The 27390-nt window shown below is 36.1% G+C and overlaps 4 protein-coding genes across 4 annotated transcripts; 3 read left to right on the top strand and 1 right to left on the bottom strand.

The window, feature by feature from the left end:
- Positions 1 to 5497: 5497 nt before the first annotated feature.
- LOC110720342 (dol-P-Man:Man(5)GlcNAc(2)-PP-Dol alpha-1,3-mannosyltransferase-like) lies at positions 5498 to 12191 on the top strand. Its single transcript, XM_021899357.1, has 14 exons — positions 5498 to 5653; positions 6085 to 6308; positions 6391 to 6425; positions 6527 to 6664; positions 7129 to 7197; positions 8202 to 8359; positions 8451 to 8517; positions 8591 to 8644; positions 9252 to 9340; positions 10809 to 10925; positions 11300 to 11415; positions 11516 to 11594; positions 11682 to 11738; positions 11821 to 12191. The coding sequence occupies exons 2-14, from the start codon at positions 6122 to 6124 to the stop codon at positions 11990 to 11992; spliced, it is 1338 nt and encodes a 445-aa protein (XP_021755049.1). The 5' UTR covers positions 5498 to 5653; positions 6085 to 6121; the 3' UTR covers positions 11993 to 12191.
- Positions 12192 to 13608: 1417 nt separating this feature from the next.
- On the bottom strand, positions 13609 to 17720 carry LOC110720343 (E3 ubiquitin-protein ligase SINA-like 10). Its single transcript, XM_021899358.1, has 3 exons — positions 17038 to 17720; positions 14764 to 15518; positions 13609 to 14006 (listed from the first exon to the last, which is right to left on the bottom strand). The coding sequence occupies exons 1-2, from the start codon at positions 17431 to 17433 to the stop codon at positions 14829 to 14831; spliced, it is 1086 nt and encodes a 361-aa protein (XP_021755050.1). The 5' UTR covers positions 17434 to 17720; the 3' UTR covers positions 13609 to 14006; positions 14764 to 14828.
- A 726-nt stretch (positions 17721 to 18446) lies between these two features.
- On the top strand, positions 18447 to 23438 carry LOC110720344 (ATP-dependent Clp protease proteolytic subunit 3, chloroplastic-like). Its single transcript, XM_021899360.1, has 5 exons — positions 18447 to 18835; positions 19880 to 19994; positions 20717 to 20892; positions 22691 to 22786; positions 22881 to 23438. The coding sequence occupies exons 1-5, from the start codon at positions 18542 to 18544 to the stop codon at positions 23169 to 23171; spliced, it is 972 nt and encodes a 323-aa protein (XP_021755052.1). The 5' UTR covers positions 18447 to 18541; the 3' UTR covers positions 23172 to 23438.
- A 223-nt stretch (positions 23439 to 23661) lies between these two features.
- LOC110720345 lies at positions 23662 to 26215 on the top strand. Its single transcript, XM_021899361.1, has 2 exons — positions 23662 to 24205; positions 25799 to 26215. The coding sequence occupies exons 1-2, from the start codon at positions 23917 to 23919 to the stop codon at positions 25951 to 25953; spliced, it is 444 nt and encodes a 147-aa protein (XP_021755053.1). The 5' UTR covers positions 23662 to 23916; the 3' UTR covers positions 25954 to 26215.
- Positions 26216 to 27390: the final 1175 nt, after the last annotated feature.

The raw sequence follows: 27390 nt of genomic DNA on the forward strand, positions 1-27390 counted from the left end.
ATATTAGGGACCATGGTAAACATTTTGGCAATTATTATTTTCGGGCGAAAAAAGTCTAAATACTCCAAAATTAAAGGCTAATATCCACGCTTTTTGAGAAATTTTGGAGGTTTCAGGGCTTGGTATCGAAAAGCCTTGAAATTCTAGGGAATATATATTAGGGTCATATAATTTCGTTTGGAACCATATATGATCACTATTTGTTGTCATAAATGCTCGTGGTAGGCTTGATTTAATAAAATCGGTGCAAATAGTAAACCGGTAAATTAGTCGTTTAAAGGCAATTTGGATGGTTCCACCAAGCCAATTGGACTCCCGGAGGAAATTAGAGACCATGGTAAACATTTCCGCAATTTTTATTTCTGGGCAAAAAATGTAATACCCCTCATGATTGCTTCAAAAAGGATTTGATATACTACTCATATCAACAAGATGCATCTTCCTTTTAGGGAGTTCATTTGCTAAGAATACTTCATAGTTAAGCGTGTTTGTCTGGGAGTAGTCTTGGGATGGGTGACCTCCTGGGAAGTTTTCTTGGGGTGCGCATGAGTGAGGACAAAATGCGCCGGAAGGACTTGTGTTGGTTTGTGGGGACAGTTGTTGGCCCTCGATGCGCATTTCGTGACAATAGGCCCCTCCCTAATTTGTTTGGGGTCGGGGTGTTACAAATGGTATCAGAGAAACCCTGCGACCACGTGCTAACCGTGGATAATTAATCATATGTTAGTCGTCTAGCGGGGGAGAATTCTAGGGCCATATGGCCATAGCCAGACTGGATGTAACACTTTGGCTACCCAGTTGCCATTAGGCGTAACACTGGAGTCCCTAGCTTTCCAAGCGCAATGAGGGCGTTGCCGTTCTCAAGTGGGGGTGTATGTAATACCCCTCATGAATGCTTCAAAAAGGATTTGATATACTACTCATATCAACAAGATGCATCTTCCTTTTTGGGAGCTCATTTGCTAAGAATACTCCATAGTTAAGCGTGCTTGGCTGACAAAATGCGCCGGAAGGACTTGTGTTGGTTTGTGGGGATAGTTGTTGGCCCTAGATGCGCATTTCGTAACAATAGGCTCCTCCCTAATTTGTTTGGGGTCGGGTGTTACAAAAAAAATTCAAAACATTCCATAATTGAAGAATAATATCCACTCTTTTTAAGAAATTTTGGAGGTTTCAGGCTCGGTGTCGAAAAGTCTTGAAATTTTAGACGATACATCTCGAGGTCATATAATTCTGTTTAGAACCATATATGATCATTATTTGTTGTCATAAATGTTCGTGGTAGGATTGAATTAATGAAATCGGTGCAAGTTGTAAACCGGTAAATTGGTCGTTTAAAGGCAAATAGGATGGTTCCACCCACCCATCTGATCTCCCTAAGGGTATTAGGGACCATGATAAACATTATGGCAATTTTTATTTCCGGGCGAAAAAAGTCAAAAAATTCCATAATTGATGGCTAATATCCATGCTTTTTGAGAAATTTCGATGGTTTCGAGGCTGGTGTCGAAAAGAAATGAGATTTTAATGGATACATCTCGGGGTCATATGATGTCTTTTGGAACCATAAATGATCATTATATGTTGTCATAAATGTTCGTGCAATGGTAGGCTTAAGTTAATGAAATCGGTGCAAGTTGTAAACCGGTAAATTGGCCGTTTAAAGGCAAATTGGTTGGTTCCACCCATGTAACTAATTGGACTCCCGAATGGTATTAGGGACCATGGTAAATATTTCGGCAATTTTTATTTTTGGGCGAAAAAAAGTCGAAAATTTCAAAATAAAAGGCTAATATCCACGCTTTTTGAGAAATTTTGAAGGATTCGAGTCCCGGCGTTGAAAATTCTTGAAATTCTAGGCGATGTATCTCGAGGTCATATAATGCTGTTTGGAACCATGTATGATCATTATTTACTGCCATAAATGTTCGCGGTAGACTTGAATTAATGAAATCAGTGCAAGTTGTAAACCAGTAAATTGGTCGTTTAAAGGTAAATTGGATGGTTCCACCCACCCAATGGGACTCCCAGACGGTATAAGGGACCATGGTAAACATTTCGACAACTTTTATTTCCGGGCGAAAAAAGTCAAAAATTTCAAAATGGAAGGCTAATATCCACGCTTTTTGAGAAATTTTGGAGGATTTGGGGCCCGGTGTCGAAAAGTCTTGAAATTCTAGGCGATACATCTCGAGGTCTTTTAATCCTATTTGGAACCATATATGATTCTTTGTTGTCATAAATGTTCGTAGTAGGCTTGAATTAATGAAATCGGTACAAGTTATAAACCAGTAAATAGGTAGTTTATACGCAAATTGGATGGTTCCACCCACCCAATTGGACTCCCGAAGGGTATTAGGGACCATGGTAAACATTTCGGCAAGTATTATTTCCGGGCGAAAAAAGTCTAAAACTTCCAAAATTAAAGGCTAATATCCACGCTTTTTGAGAAATTTTGGAGGTTTCGTGGTTTGGTATTGAAAAGCCTTGAGATTTTAGGGAATATATATTGGGGTTATATAATTTCGTTTGGAACCATATATGATCACTATTTGGTGTCAAAAATGTTTGTGGTAGACTTCAGTTAATAAAATCGGTGCAAGTAGTAAACCGGTAAATTGGCCGTTTAAAGACAATTTGGATGGTTCCACCAACCCAATTGGACTCTCGGAGGAAATTAGGGACAGTGGTAAACATTTCCGCAATTTTTATTTCCGGGCAAAAAAAAGACAAAAAAATTCCAAAATTGAAGAATAATATCCACTCTTTTTAAAATTTTTTGGAGGTTTTGGGCTCGATGTCGAAAAGTTTTGAAATTTTAGGGGATACATCTCGAGGTCATATAGTGCTGTTTAGAACCATATATGATCATTATTTGTTGTCATAAATGTTCGTGGTAGGCTTGAATTCATGAAATCGGTGCAAGTAATAAACCGGTAAATTAGCCGTTTAAAGACAAATTGGATGGTTCCACCCACCCAATGGGACTCCCAGGCGGTATTAGGGACCATGGTAAATATTTCGCCAATTTTTTTTCCCGGGCGAAAAAAGTCGAAAATTTCAACTAATATCCACGCTTTTTGAGAAATTTTGGAGGATTTGGGGCCCGGTGTCGAAAAGTCTTGAAATTCTAAGTGATACATTTCGAGGTCATATAATGCTGTTTGGAACCATATATTATCATTATTTTCTGTAATTAATGTTCGTGGTAGGCTTGAATTGATAAAATCGATGCAACTTGTAAACCGGTAAATTGGTCGTTTGAAGGCAAAGTGGATGGTTCCACTCACCCAATGTGACTCCCTGACGATATTAGGGACCATGTTAAACATTTTGACAATTTTTAATTTCCGGGCGAAAAAAGTCAAAAATTTCAAAATTGAAGGCTAATATCCACGTTTTTTGAGAAATTTTGGAGGATTCAGGGCCCGGTGTCGAAAAGTATTGAAATTTTAGACGATACATCTCGAGGTCATTTAACGCTGTTAGGAACCGTATATGATCATTATTTGTTGTCATAAATGTTCGTGGTAGGCTTGAGTTAATGAAATCGGTGCAAGTAATAAACCGGTAAATTAGCCGTTTAAACGCAAATTGGATGGTTCCACCCATCCAATTGGACTCCCGAATGATATTAGGGACCATGGTAAACATTTTGGAAATTATTATTTTCGGGCGAAAAAAGTCTAAAAATTCCAAAATTAAAGGGCTAATATCCACGCTTTTTGAGAAATTTTGGTGGTTTCTGGGCTTGGTATCGAAAAGCCTTGAGATGCTAGGGAATATATCTCGGGGTCATATAATGTCGTTTGAAACCATATATGATCGCTATTTGTTGTCATAAATGTTCGTGGTAGGCTTTAGTTAATAAAATCGGTGCAAGTAGTAAACAGGTAAATTGGCCGTTTAAAGGCAAATTGGATGGTTCCACCCACCCCATTAGACTACCAGAGGGTATTAGGGACCATGGTAAAAATTTTGGCAATTTTTATTTTCGACGGGAAAAAAGTCAAAAAATTCCAAAATTGAAGGCTAATATCCACGTTTTTTGAGGAAAATTTGAGGTATCGGAACCCGGTGTCGAAAACACTTGAGATTTTAGGGAATATATATATCTCGGGGTAATATAATGTCGTTTGGGATCATTTTTTATCATTATTTGTTGTCATAAAAGTTCATGGTAGGCATGAGTTAATGAAATCGGTGCAAGTCGTAAACCGGTAAATTGGTCGTTTAGAGGCAAATTGGTGGTTCACCCACCCAATTGGACTACCGGAGGATATAATGGACCATGGTAAACATTTTGTCAATTTTTATTTTCGGGCGAAAAAAAAGTTAAAAAATTCCAAAATTAAATGCTAATATTAATGCGTTCTGAGAAATTTTTTAGGTTTTGGAGCCCGGTGTTGAAAAGATTTTAGATTTTAGAGGATACATCTCGGGGTCATATAATATTGTTTTAAACCATAAATGATCATTATATGTTGTCATAAATGTTCGTGGTATGCTTGAGTTGATGAAATCGGTGCAAGTTTTAAACTGGTAAATTCGCCATTTAAAGGCAAATTGGATGGTTCCTACCACCTAATTGGACTCCAGAATTGTATTAGGTTAATAACAAGTCGGGTTGAATTTGGGTCAGGTCAATAACAAGTCGGGTTGAATTTGGTTCAGGTTAGGAACGGGTCGGGTTGAATTCAGGTCAGGTTATTAACAATTCGGGTTAAATTCGAGTTTTGACCGGTTAAAACGGGTTTGGGTCAATATCGGTTCAAGTCGGGTTCGGTTCAGGTCAATTTTTTACGGGTTACATTTGGGTTGGGTCATCTCCAAGTCAGTTCATGTTCGGGTTCGGGTCTCACATACTCGAGTCAACTCGGGTCTAGGATTGGTTTCAGGTCGAGTTTGGGTCACCATTTTTTCGGGTTTAGATGGGTCGGTTTGAAAAGTTGGACACTTTTTCGATTGTTTTATTAAATCAAATGAGGTAATATTTTTATTGCAATTATAAACGTTTTAGGAATTTGTAACAATGGAGAAATTCCTTTTTTTTTTTTTTTTTTTTTTTTTTTTTGGAAAATTAAAATTGCCAAAATTTGTCAATATTTTCACAATACTATTGCTTATGTACAAGTTTTTGCAGTATTAATTTTAAACAAGAAGAAAATTGGGAAAAATTTGGAATCAAGGAAGCAATGCTAAATCTAAATATGAATAACTTATCCCAACCCAAGCATATGGTATCCCATCTGTTTTACACTTTTACTAGTTCTGTTTCTACTCGTACATTGTTTTTAATCAATTGTACAATATTATGTACAAAATCAAAGTCAGACTACCATTATAAATTTACAATACGTAATAGATAGACCTCTCAAAATTAAAAAATCTGCCAATTAATTTCTACGAGTATTGGTTAAGAAGTTTACTACCTCCCTTGCATATTATTTGCAATTTTTTCTTTACTTTATGTCAAATCATTATAAATAATATTTAACCGAGGTAGAAGTTAGTTTAATCAGATGTCTCCGAGGAGACCAGTTAGTTGTTAGACACTTGCACCTAAAGCAACACAAAGTAGCGAAACGGAGAAAGCTCAAGACTTTACAGTTCAACTCTCAGCAACGATTTCTGGGAATTCTCCAATTTCCAGGTTTTCACCTTCCCTTCTAATACCCGCTTTTTAATTCATCATTCTTCACTTAATTTCATTTATTCTCATTCTAACTTAATTTTTCCCCGAATGTTTTGCTTTTATGTAATTCATATAGAACATGCTCATCATATAGTTTAATTATTTTGATTGATTTGATTTGGTTTGTTTCTAATTTATGTATTAGAAGTTAAAAGACTGATTCAAAAAAAAAAAAAGTTAAAAGATTGATTCTTTTTGTTTGTGAATTGAATTGAACCTCATTATATTGCTCGAAAATAAGAAATTCGTGGTTGATTTGGTTAGATTAGTCCGAATTATTGTGGGGCGGAGTTTGAATCAGTTTTTTGGTAATAATTATGATTAATTTAGACATTTTAAGCTTAATTGCTATGAAAACCTAATACTTGATTGTGTAATGTGATAATTAGCTGAAGATTTCATTGCTGGAAATTTGGTGAATGAGCTATGGGTGATAAGTTAAGATCAAAAGCAAGAAAATCCCTTGAAGTTGGTCCTGTGACCGATCACAAGCTATCGAAAACGCCCCCGGCTTTATTGGATAGAGCTAAAAAGAATATAGCCGTGATCTTTGCTTGTCCGCTTCTTGTGTTCGATGCTGTTCTCGTCTTTTGTATAATTGCTTACGTGCCTTGTAAGTTCATCTTAAAATCTTGCTACATTGTTGTGTGTTTTTCTGGGTTGGCTATTCTAAGAGATTATGGTTTCTTTGTCAGACACAAAAATTGATTGGGATGCTTACATGTCACAGGTGTGTATGTTTAAAGCATGAACTAAGTAATGTGGTTTTAAGAAGCTTAGCTCGACTTTTTGGTAGTAATTGCAGTATTGACTTATAATATTGCCAAACAGGTATCACAATTTCTAAATGGAGAAAGAGATTATAGTAACATAGAAGGTGACACGGGACCTCTTGTCTATCCGGCCGGTTTTCTTTATGTATATTCAGCTATTCAGTACATCACAGGAGGACTAGTCCATCCTGCTCAGGTTCTCCCCTCTCTGTGTCATCTTAGCTAATTCATTGTCAATTGAGTCTTTAGTGTCATTAAGGAAAGTTCATAGGCTTCTTTAGTGTATAATGACTCATCATGGCAAGTTCTGTCATTTGCATACTGTAGCTGTATTATTATTTGGGTATCCAAACCTTCTTTCTGTAACACAATAGTCCGCTGAACTCCACTAAGGGGATAAAGGAAGAACCTATTGTAAACATTTTGCTTACTATGGAGTAGATCTTATATGTTGTAGTTATCATATATTCCCTTATAAGACTGTTTAAAAAAAAATTAAAAATAATAATAATAATTTTAAATCTGGTAATAATAATTTGAAACCATTTGAAAATTTTATGTTGGGATGCGGATCAAATATTCAATTATTTCTGATTTCACTTCTTATCATCTATTGCTTTGTGTTACTGTACTGACTCACTGAATTTGTTCTTTTTGCAGATTTTATTTGGCTCGCTGTACATTATTAATCTTGCAATTGTGTTGTTCATCTATATCAAAACAGACGTGGTATGTTTCCTCCTGTTGTATGCTTGTACCCCACTCAACTCTAATGCTTGCTCTGCTGTCTATCATTGCTTTTGCATTGGCCACTGAAGTGGTATAAATCTATATATAGGCCAGTGACAAGTTTTGGATACTTCGAACACCTTATATTTCCGTATTCTGAAAATTCTAGGCTACTTGCTCTTTTACTGCTCAAATTGAGGCAGCGTTGTGTCTTGATTGAGAGTGTTCGAATTATGTTTGAAAGGTCTCATGCCCTAAACTTATTTTGTTGATATTATTGTGAAATTCTTGAGTACAGGGAGGAACCTAATAGCCTTTGAAGTAAAAATGACACTGAAATACCTAGGTGAAATGTGATTTGAGACTTGCCAAGTGACTCATTAAAATGAGGGGTTTTACTTATACCTCTGGAATGATGTGTCAGAATAAATCTGAGCTGCGAGCAGTTGGTCATGCAGAAAGTTAAATAATTTTTGAACACATTTCATGCATTGCCTAAAATTTGAATTAGAGGAATACTTTGAAAACAATAAAATGCTTAGTTCATTTCAAAGTTTTTGATCTAAGAAGGAATCACATCCAATACACTGTGACTTGAGGATGTACATATTGATAGCCTTGTCGTTTCATCTGTGTTGCTGAAGTTTCAAGTCTGTAGTTAAAGGAGAGCAGATAGTTAAACTATTTTTTTAAAACTCTTTAAAAGAGACTTATCTTTGCAGGTATGGTGTAATAATGAGGGAAATTAAAATCACTGAAGACTTTTGTCTCAGGAGAATATCATATGTATCTGATTAAGTTAGATCATTGTATTTGTTTGTACTATGCCCTAATCTCCATTTTAATTATATTATGGATAAATTGACTTGATGAGGTATTGGCTGAGCTTGTAGAAAGCTTTGGGTCCATTATATCTTTGGTATATAGTTCTTTGTGAGTACTATTACATGAAATATGTTTTTAAAGGGAAATTAATCTGAGTTTGCGCTGTTACCTATTTACAGCTTCCTTGGTGGGCTCTTAGCCTTCTTTGTTTATCAAAGAGGGTGCATTCCATATTTGTGCTTCGTCTTTTCAATGACTGCATTGCTACAACACTTCTTCATGCTGCACTTGCAACTCTTCTTTATCAGAGATGGTGGCTGGGGTTAATAATATTCAGGTTCTGTTCAGAATTCAAACTTTAGAATTTACAAATATGAGGCTGTACATTTGAGATGATATGATTTACTATGTCCTTTGTATTTATGCAGCTTGGCTGTGTCAATAAAGATGAATGTGCTACTCTATGCGCCTTCTTTACTACTACTCTTGTTGAAGGTATCTACATACCATATTCTACTATTTAATCTCATATTCCGTTGCTTAAAAAGCTAAGAAACTTTTGCCTCAGGCTATGGATATCAGTGGAACAATAGTGGCTCTTGGAGGAGCAGGATTAGTTCAGGTGCTTGCTCTAACCTATTAGCCACATTTTGGTATTTGTCATAGTATTGATTGATTTTTGGATCCAGATGTCTCAAGATTTTACTAAGTGCTTTTAGCAGATATTTCAACCTCAGTTTATGTTCAATATTAATTTGATTGTCCAACTGGCGGTTCTTATTCTGTTAATACTTTGGAATGCTTTACCAACTTTTCAACCATGAGGTCTAAGTTTGTGCTTTCCTTTCAGACTTTCAGTTTCATGAATTATATTGCAATACAACACATTCAACCTTGCTGTCAAACAATAGATAATTCTTATCAATGTGCTTAAGCTTGTATTGCTTTTGCTTGAGAATAAATCAGCAATAAAACTGCAAATACTGGTTTTCTGTAACCAAAACAATCGAATCTTGGACTTAATCAAACTTCAAACCATTGTTTCCCCAATGATTTTTTCCTGCTCAAGAAATTCTCTTATCGTTACGAGATTCTGTTCATAGGGATGTGCTTAATTTTCTTTTGCTTTTGCTATGCATTGTTAGGTAAGATGTCAAGTGCTGCTGCTGTTGTGTCAGGTGCATTGATTTCAAATGATAAATCCAATCAAATTCATGATGGTTCTGCAGATCCTGCTCGGGTTTCCTTTTTTAGTATCATATCCATTAGCTTACATATCGAGAGCCTTCAATCTTGGACGTGTTTTCATCCACTTTTGGTACGTTTTCAAACCGCTGTTGATATTATATGGACCTTTTCACGGAAGCTCACATGAGAAAGACATGCCCACACTGGGATCCATAAAAGATTGATATTACTAGATATTATATTTATTAGGCCCTCACTTGTTAGTCATTAATATATGTATGGCTGTCTCGCTTGCTAGGTAAGAATGTGAGACAGACCCAGTAGGAATGTTGCCTAATGCAGAGTATTGGGTTAAGGGATAGATGTTGCCGAGAATGCATGTCTTACTGCTCTAGTTATGTTTGAGAATTGTGGGAGGTAGGTTCCTTCAGTATTTTCTTATTTTTTTTGGCATGGAGAAGGCACCATAAAATAAAAAATAAGAACTTGAACAACAATGTCTGATACTATTTCACATTGGTGTTCCTTCATCTTGATGTTTTATTGAACACAAGGTGTGGCTTTTGTGGCTCAGGAAATCATAATTTTTGACATTTCTTTAACAAGCCAGTTCTAAATCCATTTTCTACTGAAACTTCCTAAACTGTTCTCAAAGGGTCTTTTTAATATGGCTTTTGTCTTCATGGGGGGGGGGGGGGGATAAACCTGTGACTATTGGACAAATCAAGGAAGTATCTTGCATCAACAATTCCTGTGGGTTCTTGACTTCTCGGAAAGGTTGCACATGAGTTACAGCTCTTAAAACAGGGTTTACCAAGGCTGTTTTTTGTTGTCCAAATGGAAAATTTGGGCTGCGGGTGACAGAGAGGATCAGAGGATGTCTGTGACTGTGATTCTAGGAAATTTCCATTTTTGAGTTTTGTCGAGCTTTCTGGTATTTATTTTAAGCCGGAAATAAATCTTAGGTCTAATGTGGCATCCAGAGTTCCAGACCCAATGATAGATACCACAAGAGGCTTACCTGCAATTTGGCTCTACAGTTGCCATGTGGTCCATTAGGTGGATGACAAATTTTTGAGGGGACACTAGGATGTATTTAGGGAGCCTGTGAGATTTTAGATTATGCAGAATTCCCATTCCGATGGGTTGTTCATTCATGGACTATTACCTTTAATGGGGTTGTAATTTGGTCTTGGTGTGATGGATTATAGGCTTTTAATGTACGTGGATTATAGGCTTCACTGTGATATTTGACAGGGTATTTCAGATTTCATGTCTTGTATATCGAGTGTAACTAAATAGAAACGAAGGAAGTATATTGAGTGTTTGTTTACTGTTATATATACATCCTGATGTGTGCCCCTTTCTCTTCTGAGCATATGTTAGCAAATGACGCACTATATATCTTTGATGCCTTTTTTTTCCTCCTTATAAATAATTTTTTCCCTGGATTTGTATGTACTTTTTATTCACTACAATGTTGATAGTTGAAATATGATAACTTGTGTTCGTTGTTTACTTTCTAAACCGCGATCCTTTGGTAATTTTATCTATTATTGTTCAATGCTATTTTCCTCAATCTTATGCTTCATTTTCAGGTCTGTTAACTTCAAATTTGTTCCAGAGCCAGTCTTTGTTTCAAAGGCATTTGCAGTTACACTGCTGATTTTACATCTCGGGCTCCTGGCTATTTTTGCTCACAAGAAGTGGTGCAAGTAAGAAGTCACTTTCTGCTTTACTGGTAGAGAAAGGTGTTCATGGTCTTAATATCTCTTTGATTTCCGATGAGATGCTAAATCATGAACTTTCTTTGTTACAACCCTACATTTTAATATTAATGGAAATTAATGACTATTCTAGGCTAGCTTGATGTTCTTTGTTTGCTGGCCGGGCTATTTAAATTCAATCACTAAACGTATCGTAGGATTTTGTTGCTTAGACAAAAGCCTGGGGTAAAGCTGTAGAGGAATCTGCTCTGCCTTTTCCTAGAAATATAACCTCAAGCATGTTTTTCATAATGTAGTGGCAGTTTTAAGTAGTATTTGTATTTAAGGATCAGGAGTGTTGAAAATCATTTACTGTCTTGAAGGCATGAGGGTGGACTTCTGAAAGCGTTGCATTCTGCTTACATCTCTACTGTAAGTTGCTTCCCTCTCAAGGGACTTTACGCGTATGGCACAACCTCAAAAACACTGAAGGAAGAGCGTAAGTTATCCATGCAATTGGCTTTCTCTGGGATTGATGGGACACGATAAATGTCATCTCCATAATTAATTAAACACTGAATCACATGTTTCAATTTCAGATATCGTAACTACCATGTTTGTTGGAAACTTCATTGGTATCGTTTGTGCCCGTTCACTACATTATCAGTTCTACTCTTGGTAAGTTTCTGCATAATCTGATATGTTTATGTATATATTTGTCCATGTAGCAGTGTATCTTATCACGGCAATTTGTTTTTGTCATAGGTACTTCTTCAGCGTGCCTTATCTGTTGTGGAAGACACCCTTCCCTACATTGTTGCGGTATCTATTTGTTCTTTGTTTAGATTACAAGGTGACCAGTGAAGCCAGCATCTAACCTACTTTTCCGTGTTTCATATTGCAGCATTGCATTGTTTGTGGGAGTTGAGTGTTGTTGGAATGTTTATCCGTCAAACAGCTACTCATCCGGCATACTTCTTTGCATCCACTTGGTAATACTATGGGGGCTCTGGATTGCCCCTCCTGAATACCCGTACGTGGATCAAAAGTCATCAGCCAAACGGAAGATAAAATGAAAGTCATACACAAAACTATATACTCGTAGTTAGATGCTCTACTTCAATGTGGAAAAGAGAGCAGCAATATTGAAATTTTGTTTTAACTTTTTTGAGTTTTATGGTACCAATGAAGGCAACCGTGTAAAAATTTTGGTAATTTTTGAAGCAGAGTTTTCTTATTCTTTTGAATAATTGATCTGCAGAGCTTGCAAACAAAGTACAGTATATGCTAAGGCCAAGTTCTAACTAATTGTCTTAAAGTCTGATGTGCTTGTAAAGACAATATGCGCAAATGCATTATTGAGAGCAACACAAATGGCTCAACACTATGCATCAACGTTGAACAATGATAATGGGTGGGTTCAAATATGAATAACCCAATATAAACAAACAACAAAGGATTCTCGACCTTCACAAGTTATTGAAATGCATAGTTGGTAATTGAAATCATTTCTTGCACTTCTTAGCTTCCATTGCAACAAATTTGCGAAATTGCGAAATAGTCCTATTATCAACTCAGTCACAAGCCGAAATAAGTTGGTTGTTTATTGGAGTCATCAACTCAGTCTCAAGCCGAAATAACTAGCTACAAACATAATATTCCTTAATCAACACAAGGACACCACATGCCTACATGTGACCGAAAGATAGTTGTATGTACTTTCACACTCGACAATGTTAAGCATCGAGGAGTTTCTTGATGCTCCTAAGGGGCTACAGAAGTCCAACTTGTGACCAGATATAATTCACACCTTGGCTTTGGAAGAGACCTTTGATTTGAGATGAGCATGAGCTCATGTTTATCAAACTTTCTACAAGCGAGGCAACAAATACAAGTACCCTCGCTTGTATTTTAGAGTCACAAAAATAAATGATGGGAATAAACCATTTGAGCTATCCCTCACTTTCTAGATTAACAAATTTTAACTCCCTTGAGGTTGTCATAATTCAAATCTTTATCAGCAAACATAGAGATAAGTTCCTCAAATATCTGAGCAAGAAAAATAGTATTCCCTCCATCCCTTAATACAAATCTCATTTCTTTTTTGCTTAAGCCAAAATACAATGCCTCTTTCTATTTAAAGGTTGTATTTTTTAACATTATTACCCTCTTTTTGATGAGTTGTCATTTGTTTCCTTACATTTTTTTGTACTTTTTACATCAATTTTCAATATCTCTTCAATTATTCTCAACTATTTTTTCTTTCCCTCCATCTCTCTCTAATCCCACATCCACATATTTACTTTTAGTCATTAGTTTTAAACAATTTACAACTACTTTAATTCCCACGCAAAAACCAAAAGAGGCTTTGCATTAGGAGACGGAGGGAGTAATTTGTAGAGGGCCGCCTTTGATGGATTGACTCCTTTGGCCATTGCTACATATTTTGTAACTAAGAAATTTGATGCATTTCATTGCATCATGTTCATGCTAATCCAGTGTATATCTCAAACTTTCTTCATCTCTTCTTTGGGGGGTAGGGGCAGCCTCCTTTCAAACCTCTTTGGCAGAACAGTGTGTGTTATTAATTTATTATCAACGAGTATTTCTAATTTCGTTAAAACAAGCTAATAATTGTTGCACTTCACTCACAAAGTCACAAACAAACTTGTCACCTGGGAGTCCACAAGCATACCAAACATATTCAAACAGCTTTACAAGAGAATCTACCAGGAGAAAATGTCAGCTAAGTACAATGAAGACGCAAATTTCTTCAGTGCAGGCTTATTATATAGTACATGCCTTTAACGTATTAAATTATTACAAAATATGAACATAAACGACAAGCATTCTGTCTCTCCATTGATCTAGAAGGATTCATAACTATAGCATACTACCTCCGGATCATATTATATGCAATTTTGGTGTATTATTTGTGAGATATAAAAATTTCAAAGTTGCATAAAATACGATCCGGAGGTAGTATATACATATCCATTTCCTAACAGGAAGAGAAAAAAAAAAAAAAAAAAAAACAGCAGAGGCCGCCCGACAGGAGAACTGTTTTGCAAGCTCCAAAACTTGAAAATTCTACACCAAACAGTCAGTCAAGGACGTCAGACCACTGCTTTCCCAAAATGAGTCCAACTTACGGCTTAAAAGAGCATGAAATCAAGTTCACTACTTTTTTTCAACCAAAAAAAAAAAATCCCACACTTAAGCTGCCCTCCCCCCTCCTCCGGGAGACCGGGAGGCAAAGTTACAAACCATAGAACAAGCAGGAGGTGAAAGGGTGCTCGAAACTCCAGCTATGCCAAAGTCATCAAGATTTTAAATCAAAAATCGCACTCCAACTAGTCAAGGTAAAGCAGTGTGGATGCAAAATGATTGTAAATTCCCATTTCTAATACGTAGTATAATAATTTTAAGAGATAAGAGTACAAAGGGAGAATTAAATTAGTCATCTGTCAAATTCAAAGTCTAAATACGAAGTATATAAGATGAATGAGTGCACAACTCTACAGGCTGTCAAAGTTCACACAATAATGCATTTTAAAAACGAAAAGCCTAGAATCAGCAATAAGTGGTAACAAAATTATTCATGCAAAAGAGGGGGGGAAAAAAACAGAGTGAAAAAGGAACACTGGATAATTGATTGAAGCCCTTTTAATCAGGTTAAATCAATTGACAAGTTTTCTAAAAGAGACGGTGAACTTGATTATTTCATGCTGAGAGAAATAGAACATCCATGTGTTGCAAACCGTGAAAGGCTTGCTTGAGAATCCAGCTAAAAGCCTAAAATTTGAAGGGGACCATATTAAATGTAGTACCACAACAGAACACTAACCTTAGCATGTTTGCAAGTTCCAACTGTTAACACCCTTTCACTGCCAGATAACCCACTGAGCTCAGTTATTTTAAAAGGCCCCTGCTGAAGACTGGAAGAGAGGCGTCTTTCCATATGCAAATTTCCAACTTAAGGGAGCCATCAGATCTACCATTGTGGTAGAAATAATCAGGAATCGGAAAATAATCTACAGAAGGAGGATCATTGAAATGCCTTGTGATACAATGTGTGAAAGATTGAAATTTAAGAGAGGTGGTGCAGGTGCCTCCCCTTGATACAAGCTCATATGCAAATCTTCCATTTGAGGGACTTGGATCAATGCATCTAACTGCTATTGCGTTTCCTTGATTAAGGATAAACAGAAAGCCATCTTTCTCTTCCTGAAGAACAAGAAATTTTTTATCCGTCCCCAGAGATACAGTGAAGACAGAGTTGTAACGGAAGCGAGTCACAAAATTAACATGCTCTTTAGACATGTGGCTGGAAAGTCTCATAGGTGAACCCCGGAAGAGGCAGTCAGGAAAAGGGCACATACATGGTGCGTAGGTGCACTTATCCTCATGCTCATGTTTTATATAATAACTGACTCTCTTTTTGCAACCGTACCCTAAATAACAGCATGATACTTGTACTGATTCAATAACCTTTTCAATGGCCCGACATCGGATATTTCCAATTATCCCACGGCATGAGGGACATTTTTTATCAACAAGGCTGACACAGCATGAGGAGCATGCTATATGCCCACTGTAACACTGCACAAGCAAACAATAATTACGTCATATTATATAAGGCTTGCAAGCAAAAAAGTTTCACATGATCTACTCATTCAGTGATGGCTTAGATGTCAGATCTACAGTTTCAAAAATGAGCATATGAGTTGATTCAGTTTGTAAAAATTTTACCTAGAGTATCTATCTCCAGTTATTCATGTCTAACAAAGACTAAACAGCTACACAAGTATGTCAAGAAAAATTGGAAAGTCTAAACCCTGAAGTAAAGTAACAACTGTACACACAAATCCAACCCCCCCCCCCCCCCCCCCCCCAAAAAAAAAAAAAAAAAAAAAAAAAAAGTAGAGCAATCCTGCAGATACCACAAGTTACAGAGCTGTCAGAGCATCCCGCCAAATCACAATTTTGCACCTAAAATAGTAAAAGGTTCCAAAATTTCATGTTTGAGATTGATCCTAGAATAATATTCTTCACACAAGGGTAAATCACAATAATCTGATCTAAATCATATCTTCAAGATAATCACACTGAAGTGATTTTAATAATTACTTAATGGAATAAATGCTGCGACTCATTCAATACAACAAGAGAACAAGAAGGCATTGTCATTTTAAGGGAAAAAACTACTGCACTACTAAAGTAGTGATAGCCTGAGCATGATACTGAAGCTTGCTTGTAAATCACTATACACGATAACCAATAATAACAGGAAGAAGTACATAACCCGAGTGAATCATTGTCCAAGTACCTAACATCATATTGAATCTTTATATTCCAAATCTTATTTTTTTTGTCCATGTTTTAACATTTCCAACCATCAACTATCCTAAGACATAAACCGTCCATAATAATTTGTCCATGACCAAGAAAAGATGCATGCTTTAAGAAACCACAGAACATCAACCCTCCTCTATCTTTCACACCATGAAGTCCACAAAAGTATCAATCACAAGTCCTTTTAAACTTACAACTTACAAGAGAAAGTTGTGCACTGCCACTTCACCATGGAATTCATCATGTTGCATTTGCATACCCAAGTAGAGCAAAATCAAACTAATCTATATAAACCACATAGTATTAACCTTAATCCTCAACAAACAAGCCCAAAAAAGTTACTTGTTTATTTCGATAGGTTCCTCCCGGCTAAACACCAAATGAATTCCAGTCTGCTAAATACCACCACAATAACTAGTTGAGACACCACCTCCATTTCTATACCATGCCACAATAACCAATTGAAAATTGATACCATTTCTGGTACCCAAATTACCACCAAATCCAAGCAAGCAATAATTCCCTATTCACTTAAAAATTGAAACTTTCCAACACATCCCCAACCAAAACAAAAACCCCATTACATAATTCTTATTCTTCCTGCAAAATTGCAGACCCATTAATTAAGATAACACAAAACCTAAAAATGCAGATTATAACCCTAAAAAGCTAAATCATTTCTAAGAACCCATCAACAAAAATCAATCACCAAAATCAAAATCAACAAAAAAGGGGTGAAAAGATTAAAGCTTGAATAGAAGAATACCTGAAAAACAGGAACAGTCAATGGGTTGAAGCAAATGGGGCAATCCAAGACATCCGGGTCGCTTAGAACAACAGAAGTGGAGGCAGGAGGCTTGGTGGGTGCCGACTTGATGGGTGCCGAGACATGCGGCTTGGTGGGTGCCGAGGAAGGCGGGTTGGTGGGTGCCGAGACAGGTGGATTGGTGGGTGGGACTGCAGAAGCGGAATTAGAATGATGTTGTGATGATTGTTGATGATCAGAGTTAGAGGAAGAAGAGGAAGGACTAAAGGTAGAGGAAGAAGAGGCAGGAGAAGTGTGGGAAGTTCTTGTTCTTTTAGGGTTATGAAAGATGAGAGGTGTGTCGTCGGGATCGGAGTCGGAGTCTTCATCTCTCGAATTCATGGAGAATCTCGCCATTTCTAAGAATACCCACAAACAGAAATTGGAGGGGGTGGTGGCGGTAATGGTGGCACGTTTCACTTTTTTTTTTTCTGAAGTGGGGCGTTAAAATTGGGATTAATCTTCGGTTTTTTTTAATTGAAAGGTTGGTAAATGATGAACAACTTGGTCAGATGACTCAATTAGTCAAATCTACTACGGAGTAGTAGTTAAGTTTGGATAACAAGGGAACAAGACACAATTAGTACCTTCCTTTAAAAAAAAAATAAAATACTTTGGGTTAACTAATTAGGTCTTTTGAAAGTTAGGAAGAAGGGTAAAAGTAGCGGCCGAATTAGCATTTTTAAATTTAAGGGACAAATAAACATCCAAATACTTAACAGAGAAATCTTAAAAAATCTTTTAAACAAAATGCATGAAGGGGCTTGATCTTGCATGGACCATATGTTAGTTCTAGTGCTTTACCATCACATTAACGCATTATCTAACTTGAACCAAATATTAAACCAAATTTATGGTGGTTTGGGGAGGGGGAGGACGACAATAGGGCAGTGCGGCTGGGCTGGCGCCACCAAGGATGGAAATGGGGAGGGAAGCTGCAGGTGGAGGGAGGGATGGTGGTGGGGAGGAGGAGAGCGTGGCTGGTGGTGGGGAGGAGTTTTTTTTTTTTTTTTTTTTTGAAAAACTAATTGTTAAGGAGTAATTAACTATGGATTAAGTGTTGATTATGAGTTAATTAAATTGATAAATGAATTTATCAAAAAAAAAAGCGCTTAATATTCCACTTGAAAGTGGGGGTGTTGAGGCCCATTTTTGTATCACACTGGCTCCGATACCAGGTTAAAGGACCAAATCAACCAAAAGCTTAAACTAATAGTTGAGGCCCAAGAATATATTTTATACTCTATCTTAAAAAGCTTCTTTTACCCCTTCTACCACAAGTTATGCATATTATTTTGTGAATAATTAATAAAACAAATCCATAATATAGGCAATTATACAGATTTTTACTAAATAAAAAAATCATCTAGTAGTACCAAAAACGTTCTTTGTTTACCCAAATCCTTAAAATTCCTCTACTGTGTATACCCTTCACTCCAACCCAGCAAGAGAAGGAGAGAGAAAGATGGAACTGAGCAGTTTAACATTCACAACACCATCTTCTTCAACAAGACCACTCACTTTCTTCAACCATGGTTTCAAACAATTCAAGCCTTCAACTTTTTCTGGAATTAAATCATTCAATCAAACCAGAAACAGATTAATTCAAGCTAATTCCTTAAAAGGGTCAATTGAACGCAATACTTTGTCTTCTAATTGGGATGTTTCAGCCGCTCTTGCCCCCAGGTTGCCCAGATTTGAACAACTTGATATTACAAATATGCTTCTTCGTCAAAGAATCATCTTTTTGGGTTCTCAAGTTCGTAACTTTCTTCCCTTTATTTGTTTTAATTTAATTTGTTATTGTTCTTATCTTTCTATGGATTAATTGGGTTTAAATGGTTGGGTTTTTACCTGTGATGAAGGTTATTTTGCTTGATGAGGTTTTAGGGATTTTGCTTGTAATTTCATGTCAAAGTTTTCAATTTTTCGTTTGTTTTAATGAAATATTGTGTGCTAAATTGAGTTGCAATTTAAAGAAATATTGGGATTGCTTGTGGGAAATTTGTGATGAGTTTGTTATTGATGTTAAACTTCTTGATTTTGAGGGGACAAAAGGGAGGAATTGTTGGAGAATTAGTTTTGTTCTCGTCACCTTATTTTCACTTATCATAGGAAAATTAAGTTCAAAGAAGATAAGATTAGGAAATTTAAGTTTAAATAAGCTGAGTTAAAGAAATATAAGGGCTACTGAAGTTTGTATGGAGTGGAACGGAAGGCTGCAAGATTCAAATTGATAGTTGCTGGGAGGCTAGCTATCAACATTTAGAACTTGAAAGCAATGTTGTGAAGTTAGTGTAAGCGATTTGCGAACAGGCGATGTGAAGAGCCCTGTATACCTGATCTTGGAGGACACTTGTGTTATGCGGTAAAATTTTCATTGGGTTCTCATCTCTCATGTTAATGAGGTGGGAATGCGGTGGCTCAGTGTGTAGTGTGTTTATTACCTTTGTATGGGGCAGAACAAGAGTTTGTAAGCTGCTTTCCGCTAGGTGCCATAGTCTTGGCAGATCATGATGTGAGTTGATTTTTGTACTTAGTAACCCCCCTCCCCTCCTCTCCCCTCACCACCCCCGAATATTTCCCTATATACAAGGGGGCTACCGAAGTTCAGATTAGTTCAGATTAATAAAGATAAGTTCAACAAAGTGAAGATCAGGTGAATAGAGTACTGCCTTAATTAAAGTATTATGGATTCAAGAGGGTTGAGAATAGAGCTAGGGGCTTATATTAAGATAAAAAATTACAGTGTAAAATCTGTAGGTTGATAAGCTAATTTTCTTTTTGATGTGATGGTCTGCAGATTGATGACACTACAGCAGATTTCCTCATAAGCCAGCTCTTACTATTGGATGCAGAAGACCCCAAGAAAGATATTAGATTGTTTATTAACTCTCCTGGTGGATCGGTGACTGCAGGTATGACTTGTTTACCATTTTAGCAATGTTTATCCTTTGTATTATGTTGTAGATTGTTTTAGTTCGACTAACCTAGACAGCCAGTAGTCCCAGAATCCTTTTGTAACAATTGAAATTTTGGCTCGTTTTTCTCTTCAGCACTTTTTTTTAGAAGGGATGGGAACTGTGGGGTGATGATGTGGAGTATAATTTGGTTACTTGCATGAGAAAAGTCAAAAGTGGTACTTCTTTGAGCTTGCTAATGGTTCCAATGAGGTCTGGTAGCTCTGTTGCTCTGATCAAGTATGAAGGCAACTTGCCATATCTGGTGAACTTGTAAACTGATTCAAACTCTCTGTAACAGCGACAATGTTATTCCACATATCATTAATTAATTACTCTCTTTCTTCTTTATAAGTTTTGTATGATTGTATCTAGAGAATGATGTGAAAACACCTTCTGTTTTACACTTTTACTATACTCAGATGTTAGTCTCTAAAAATTGTTATGCTGACAACAGGCTGGCCTTTTTTTATTTTTTTTTATTTTTTTTTTATTTTTTATTTTTTATTCTGCTCAATTTAGAAACTATCTCTCGTTTAACCAGTAGTGGGAGATCAGGACAAAAGTCGAGAAGATCACTCTACTTATAATGTAAAGGGATGGGAATTTATGATGCTATGAAACAGTTAATTTCTCTTGTTTCCAGTTAATTTCTTCAGCTGGTCTATTCACTTTTGTAGGGATGGGAATTTATGATGCTATGAAACAGTGCAAGGCAGATGTATCTACTATTTGCATGGGATTAGCTGCATCCATGGGAGCATTTCTTCTTGCTTCTGGCAGTAAAGGGAAGCGCTTCTGCATGCCAAACTCAAAAGTGATGATCCATCAACCTCTTGGAACAGCTGGTGGCAAGGTAGATTTCTGGCCTTCTATTTGTTTTAAGATTCAAGTATTCCAATAAGGAATAAACCCCCTTTCTAATTGGGAAAATGTGACTCTTTTATCCTCTTTCTATATAATGTTCTTCCCTGAGCTTCCAAATATTTTGGTCTTTTGTTTTGCATCTTGATCGTCAACTATTCTGTCTTCATAGTTGCTGTAATGTCTTTCTGCTTTAGTAATGCGTCATCCTTTATCCTCTATTTAGACCTTTGATATTTTTGTGGACACTTTATTTAATGTTCTTCTGGTTTAGGTTTCAGATATAGTGGATTAGTCTGCATATTAAGTGATAAATTGAAGGGGTGCTTGGTTGGGCCTTTTGGAATGAGTTGAAATGGAGTAGAATCCATTTCAATGTTTGGCTAGGCAATTTTGTCCATGAAACTCATACTATTAATATCTAACTCTATTCCAACCCCCTATAATCTTGTACCCATCTCACCCCCTAATATTCTAAGAATGTTTTGTAAGAGTTTTTTTGGGTTGGAAATGGATTCAATTAAACCATTACCATTACCAAATGTTTGGTTAAAAGGTTTGGGTAACAATAACCATTACACAGTGTAATGATTCCACCTATTTCATTCAATCTATCACAAGTATAATTTATCAATTCATAGTCTGGTTACTGTAACAGTTTTCGACTTTTTGTAATGGCATGACACCCCTTGGCATAAACAAAGTGTTTTTATAGGTTTACATAGGATAAAAACTTAAAAATATACTAGGAGATATTTAAGATGTACACAAATTTGCAGTCAAATGAGGATGGTCACTACATCTAGTAGTATAGAAAAGCCAGGAGATGCATGCCTAAACCTCAAAGGTAGCGGAGGGGTGAAGTTGTTCATCGTTTGAAGAATTTCAGCACAATATGCAGAATGACAGAAAAGGAATTTGATTCCATATTGTTCTAGTTACAACAGCCATACATTGGCTTTTCAATATACATGAGGCTATTTGTTACCTCTCTATAACCTCTGGTAACAATTACCCTTACCTTCCTCAAACAAAAAGAAAGGAGTTAGGCTTAAGTAATTCCTTTCCATGGTTTAAACCAAACAAATAAAAAGGTAAGAGTTAAATGATTTCTTTCCACTCCAATTTCAATATTCATGCCAAACACCCTATAAATATATTCCTGCAAATTCTAACTAAATACAAATCCTTTCTAGTTTAAACCAAACAAATTTAGCATAGTATGGGGATTCTCAAGATATATTCTAGCTTTTTGAATCAAACGACCATTGATTTCTATTATCATTTCAAGCTAAAGTGGAGGGTTGAAGAGAATGTGATTAATGTGCAGAGAATTGAACTTCATGTCATTGAATGTTTGATTTTGCCGTGTCTTCTAGTTACCTTGCTTCTTTTTAAGTACCACGAGTATATTTTTAGAGAAAACGCCATGCAGCAAAACTGCTGCAAGCCTGCACTATACATTGTTCAATTTCCCTTTATCCATTTATAACCTAGTAAGAAAGAGTTTATACTTCTAAATGGTACTCATTTTCCAGTTGGCTTTAATCATATGATTTGTCTATTTTTTGTGTACAAACTTAACACAATGCACTTGATGCTACTCTGTTTTCTCTTTTACATATTGTTGTATTCCTTTTCTATTTTTCAACATCTTATGCTATGGTTATCGATTAATCTGTTAAATTCTCTAATTTCAAAGCTAGCTTAATCATTAGTCCTTGTGCTGTCGATATTAATGCATAGTAATTTTTCCATGAGCATTGATAATTACTTGATTGTCGTTCCAGGCAACAGACATGAGCATACGTATAAGAGAAATGGCGTATCATAAAGTCAAGCTAAACAAAATCTTGTCCAGAATCACGGGAAAGTCTGAGGAGCAGGTTAGTAATATTAAAGAGATCTAGCTGCAATTTTAACCCTTCACATCTTGTGTAGAGTTCTATAACATGTCTTTTATATTCCTTTTCCTTACAGATCGAAAAAGACACTGATCGTGATAATTTTTTGAACCCATGGGAGGCAAAAGAATATGGACTAGTAGACGATGTTATCGATGATGGTAAGCCAGGGTTGGTTGCACCCATTGGAGATACTTCCCCACCACCAAAAACAAAGGTGTGGGATCAATGGAAGATCGAGGGTAGCCGCAAAGCCAGGAAGAATCTTCCATCTGAGCTCAAGTTGATAAGGAATGGTTATGCGGGAAGCCAAAGCGACGAGGACAAGGGTATTCAGCAAGATAAGGACACTCCAACTTCAGTTTAGGGGCTACAACCCAGAATTGCCCGGTGTACACTATTTTATCCAAATTGTGCTACTGAAGTAGTACATTTGAGATATATGATAAAAACTTTGCAATTTTTTGGGAGGAATTTGATCTTATTTTGTTGTATTGTAGTTGTTCCATTGCTATTAAGTCCACTACTGTTAGCAATAATATATTCATGTAGGGTCTTTTAGATTCGTCTCAATGTGTACATTCAAAATATTAATTTTTATAATTTTATATTTAAAGTTTTTTATGGTTAGAAATTTGCCTTGGCAAGCATGGAAAAAAGTAAGATGTTAGAAGATTAAGTAAGGAGTTAGTGCATATTAGTTTTATTGGCGTTAGTTTCCTCTCCCCATTCTATTGTCTAAAAACCTCCCACTCTATGTTACTACATACTTCATTTTAGGTATCGAGTGATTTGTACAAATGTATGCTAATGTGTATTTGTATTGGATGTCATTTTGACCAATGCTTGTGCCTTATGATCAAATGTTGTACTACCTCCGTTACAGGTCTAATCGTCGCACTTAACCTGTAACGGAGGTAGTATGAAAACTTATTGAAATCAGTCTTAAGTCTCTCAATATATATGTGTAGGTACCGGAATTTTGTCAATTTTATTGGAATGTGCGTTTTCTTGGGGAAAAAAAAACAAAAAAAAATCCCTTTCATGAGTTGATTATCTCATCTAAAGCTGCATTCTTGTAAGACCACGACTACAATTGGCGCAAATCCGAAATGCCAACAACTTCACACACTCTTTCTTACTCATCAATGAATTCTACCCTCAAATTCCATTCAATTCCCAGAATTTATCCTCCATTTTTCATACTAGATTCCACTTGCTTAGTGACTAATTCTCTGAAATTTCCCACTGGAAAAACGAAGAACAAATTCCGCCAAAAAATCAGTTGTTGTTCCGATAAACAAATTAAAACCCTAAGAACTTGCAAAAATTGCAAAACCCAGTTCGATCCATCTCTCAATCACCCTCTTGCTTGCCGATTTCACACTGCCCATTTTGGAGGTACCCTTTTAATTACAACATTTTTTAGTTTTTTTTTTAATTGTTTCTATCTATTTTTCTTCTTCATGTTTCTGGGTTTTTTTGAATCATATTTCAAATTATTTAATGCTGTTAATTTTCTGTATAGAATTGGTATTTTCAATTGAATCTTGGTGTTTATATTTGTGGAAATAGTTGAATGATTGATGAAGGAAACTGTACAGATAACAAGATGATTTAGGATTGGAGATGCAAACTATATATGATTACAGTAATTACCAAATGTCCAAACTCCTATTGTACCTTTGTTGCGACTGCTATTTTCAGTAATCGTCTCAAACTCTTGACTTTTGTAGGAATTTGTTGGGGTTGCTTAAGAAATGTGTGTATGTTGCTTAAAAGAACCACACTTTACAATGCAAATGCTCATTCCACTAGGATAGGCCCAAATATATACTGTATTAAGTTACGATTATACTTGCTACTCAATTTGTAGGGAAATTATCAGAGATTCCATTGTTCACCTAGGATTTCGCCGAGTATTTCTTGCTCATTCATTCGTTTGAAGAGCTCCGATGAGCTTGTGATGGAGACAAGCTAAGGATGCTGCAACTATCATAAGCAGAATTAGTAAAAGCGTGTTATTTTAACATATAGGGGAGAGACAATAATATGGTCCATGAGTTGTAATTGTGGATGTATCACCTTCTTATAAGGCATTAACATTGAATTTTGACATTGGTTGCATCTTGTGGATGATATATTTGGTTCTACTGAGAGTGCATGTCATCTCATGTATCTGGAGAGCCGTTTCCTTGATTGTTTTTTGATAGATTGTTGGAATTAGTGATTATTGAATAATATTCCAAGTTCTTTCATCAGGCATATCAAGAAGGAATGGATTTGAGAGTTAAGAGATAGAGTTTATATACTCTTTCTTTAGTTTACGATTGCAGCAAATATAGTCTCTTGCTGCAAGTTTGTTCTAAGTGAAAGCATGAGAGCTAGGCTCCTGTTCCCATATTGTGCTTTACATGTACTTCCGTCTGCAAGAGACTATCGTTCCCATTTCATTACTGATACAAGCAGACTTCTCCTTTTTACACTTTTATTTGAAATCGGTAGGTGACTTAATTAACATCATGTTGCTAAGTCAAACCCCTCTCCATTTTAGCTTACTTTTATGCCGACTCTGACTTTGTTGGTTCTGGATTGAAAAGGAAAAGTCTTGGATGCTGAATGCCTGGGATGAAGCAGGAGTGTTATACCTAAGAGGCTAAGACTTACTTTTCACTTACTTATCTCTAGATTTTGTAAATGACATGATTAGGCTTTTCTCTCTCTCTCTCTCTCTCTCTCTCTCTCTCTTTTTCTTCTTGCAAAATTCTGTATGCCTTGTTTGCTGCTGAGGACGTACATCTGGACATGTGGCGCTTGTGTGTTCTCCTTGATGACAAAGATGAGTTCCTCATGCAGGCAATGTTGTTTTTTGGTGTAATTTAAGCCTGAAGGCTGTTTAAGGATTTGAAGAAGACTTGAAATAACATTGAGTATTTATCTATGTCTATCAATTTTCCTCCTTGTTCCTTATTTGCTTCTCATTACCTTATGCAGGAGAGACAAAAAGGAAGTTTGAGAGCGTCTACACAGGAGGCACAATGAACACCCCCAACTCTGGCCAAGTTTTGCAGTACTGGCATTGTTGTGGATCAGAAGACGCGTTTGACCCCGGATGCACATCAGCCCCACATTCATCTTATGATGATTGATAGTGCTGCAGCAAATTTAAGATTATTTACTGAATTAAGTTTTTGACCTTTGTAAAGGAGCTGGGTAAGAGCACATTGTTGCACTTGTAGCGTTCAATTGTCAATATTAATGCAAGCAATGGACAAAATGTCTGGAAGATATTAGAATATCGATCTTTGTCACTTACAAGCTTACAGCATAGCAGATGTCTCGAATACTGTTGTATATATTCATTTGTTAGTCTAAATGGCATTCAATTTGGACAAAATTGTACAAGATTTACTGATTTCCCGTTTCCTTCTATCAAGCTGATGATAATCAACAAATTCGGTATATTAGACATACTTGATTAAAAGAAACGATATGAAGAAGATTGACAAGAGTATTTCGTAATCAAAAGTATTTACAACGAATCTATGATTGGATTCCACATATGTTGATTGTCAACTACGACTTTGTGGTAAGGCAATACTCTAATTATGATTTAGAAAGTACATTATCTTAAATAAACAAACAAAATACTGTTGCAATAACTACTAGTTCCAAATAATTTAGCCCTCCTTCCATGTGATCGATGCATCCCAATATGCCATACCGCCTTGTTCGCCGCATCTAATGAACCATTTACATCACCGATGAGGAAATTTCTTCAATAATTAAGCTTCATAATTTCTATGATTAATCTTCATATAAAATTATTAAAAATTTAAAACTCAAATATTATTTTCTTAATTACGCTAAACAAGCCGTCTATTAACTACCATCAAACTGTATCGATGCAAAATACACAAATCACATTTCAACGCGTTAAAATGTCGGCTAATATAATAAACCATGATTAACCAATATAATATCAATACTTTTGGATTGATTGCTTACACATTCTCTTTGTATTTGGCCTATATATATATATGGACCGTTCCAAGAGATATATGATCATAAAAACATTTTAGCCTTTTCAAACTTGTTACACCAAAGTTGTTAGCATCATGGAAACTACAATTCTTTCTTCTTCAATAAGAAATTCTCTCTACTCATTTTATCCCCTAGCCAAAACTTCAAAACTCAACTCGAGAAATACCAAAAATAATGTTACAATAGTCTCAGCTCTTAGGAGGAGTAACTCTTACGAGTCTCAATATGAAGGTCGTCTAGTGGATGAAAATATGATCGTTTTAAGAAAAAGGATCCACGAAATGAAGGTGGTTGAGAGAAATTACGAGCCTCCTAAGGAATGGTTGGTATGGGAGAAACAAATGTATGCTCAATATGATGAGTATATATGCGCGATTTTAGGTGTGGTTCAAACTCAATTGATGAATACTCGACCAAGTGTTGCCCTTGGTGCCTTGGCTTTGCTTACGTTGAGTGTGCCTACTTCGATTCTTTTGCTTGCTTTCCACTTTACATAAGTTACTTATTATTTTATACGATCATCAAGTTTAGTAGTGATTTTT

The sequence above is a fragment of the Chenopodium quinoa genome, unplaced genomic scaffold (assembly GCF_001683475.1).
Source record: "Chenopodium quinoa cultivar QQ74 unplaced genomic scaffold, ASM168347v1, whole genome shotgun sequence".
NCBI lineage: Eukaryota > Viridiplantae > Streptophyta > Magnoliopsida > Caryophyllales > Amaranthaceae > Chenopodium > Chenopodium quinoa.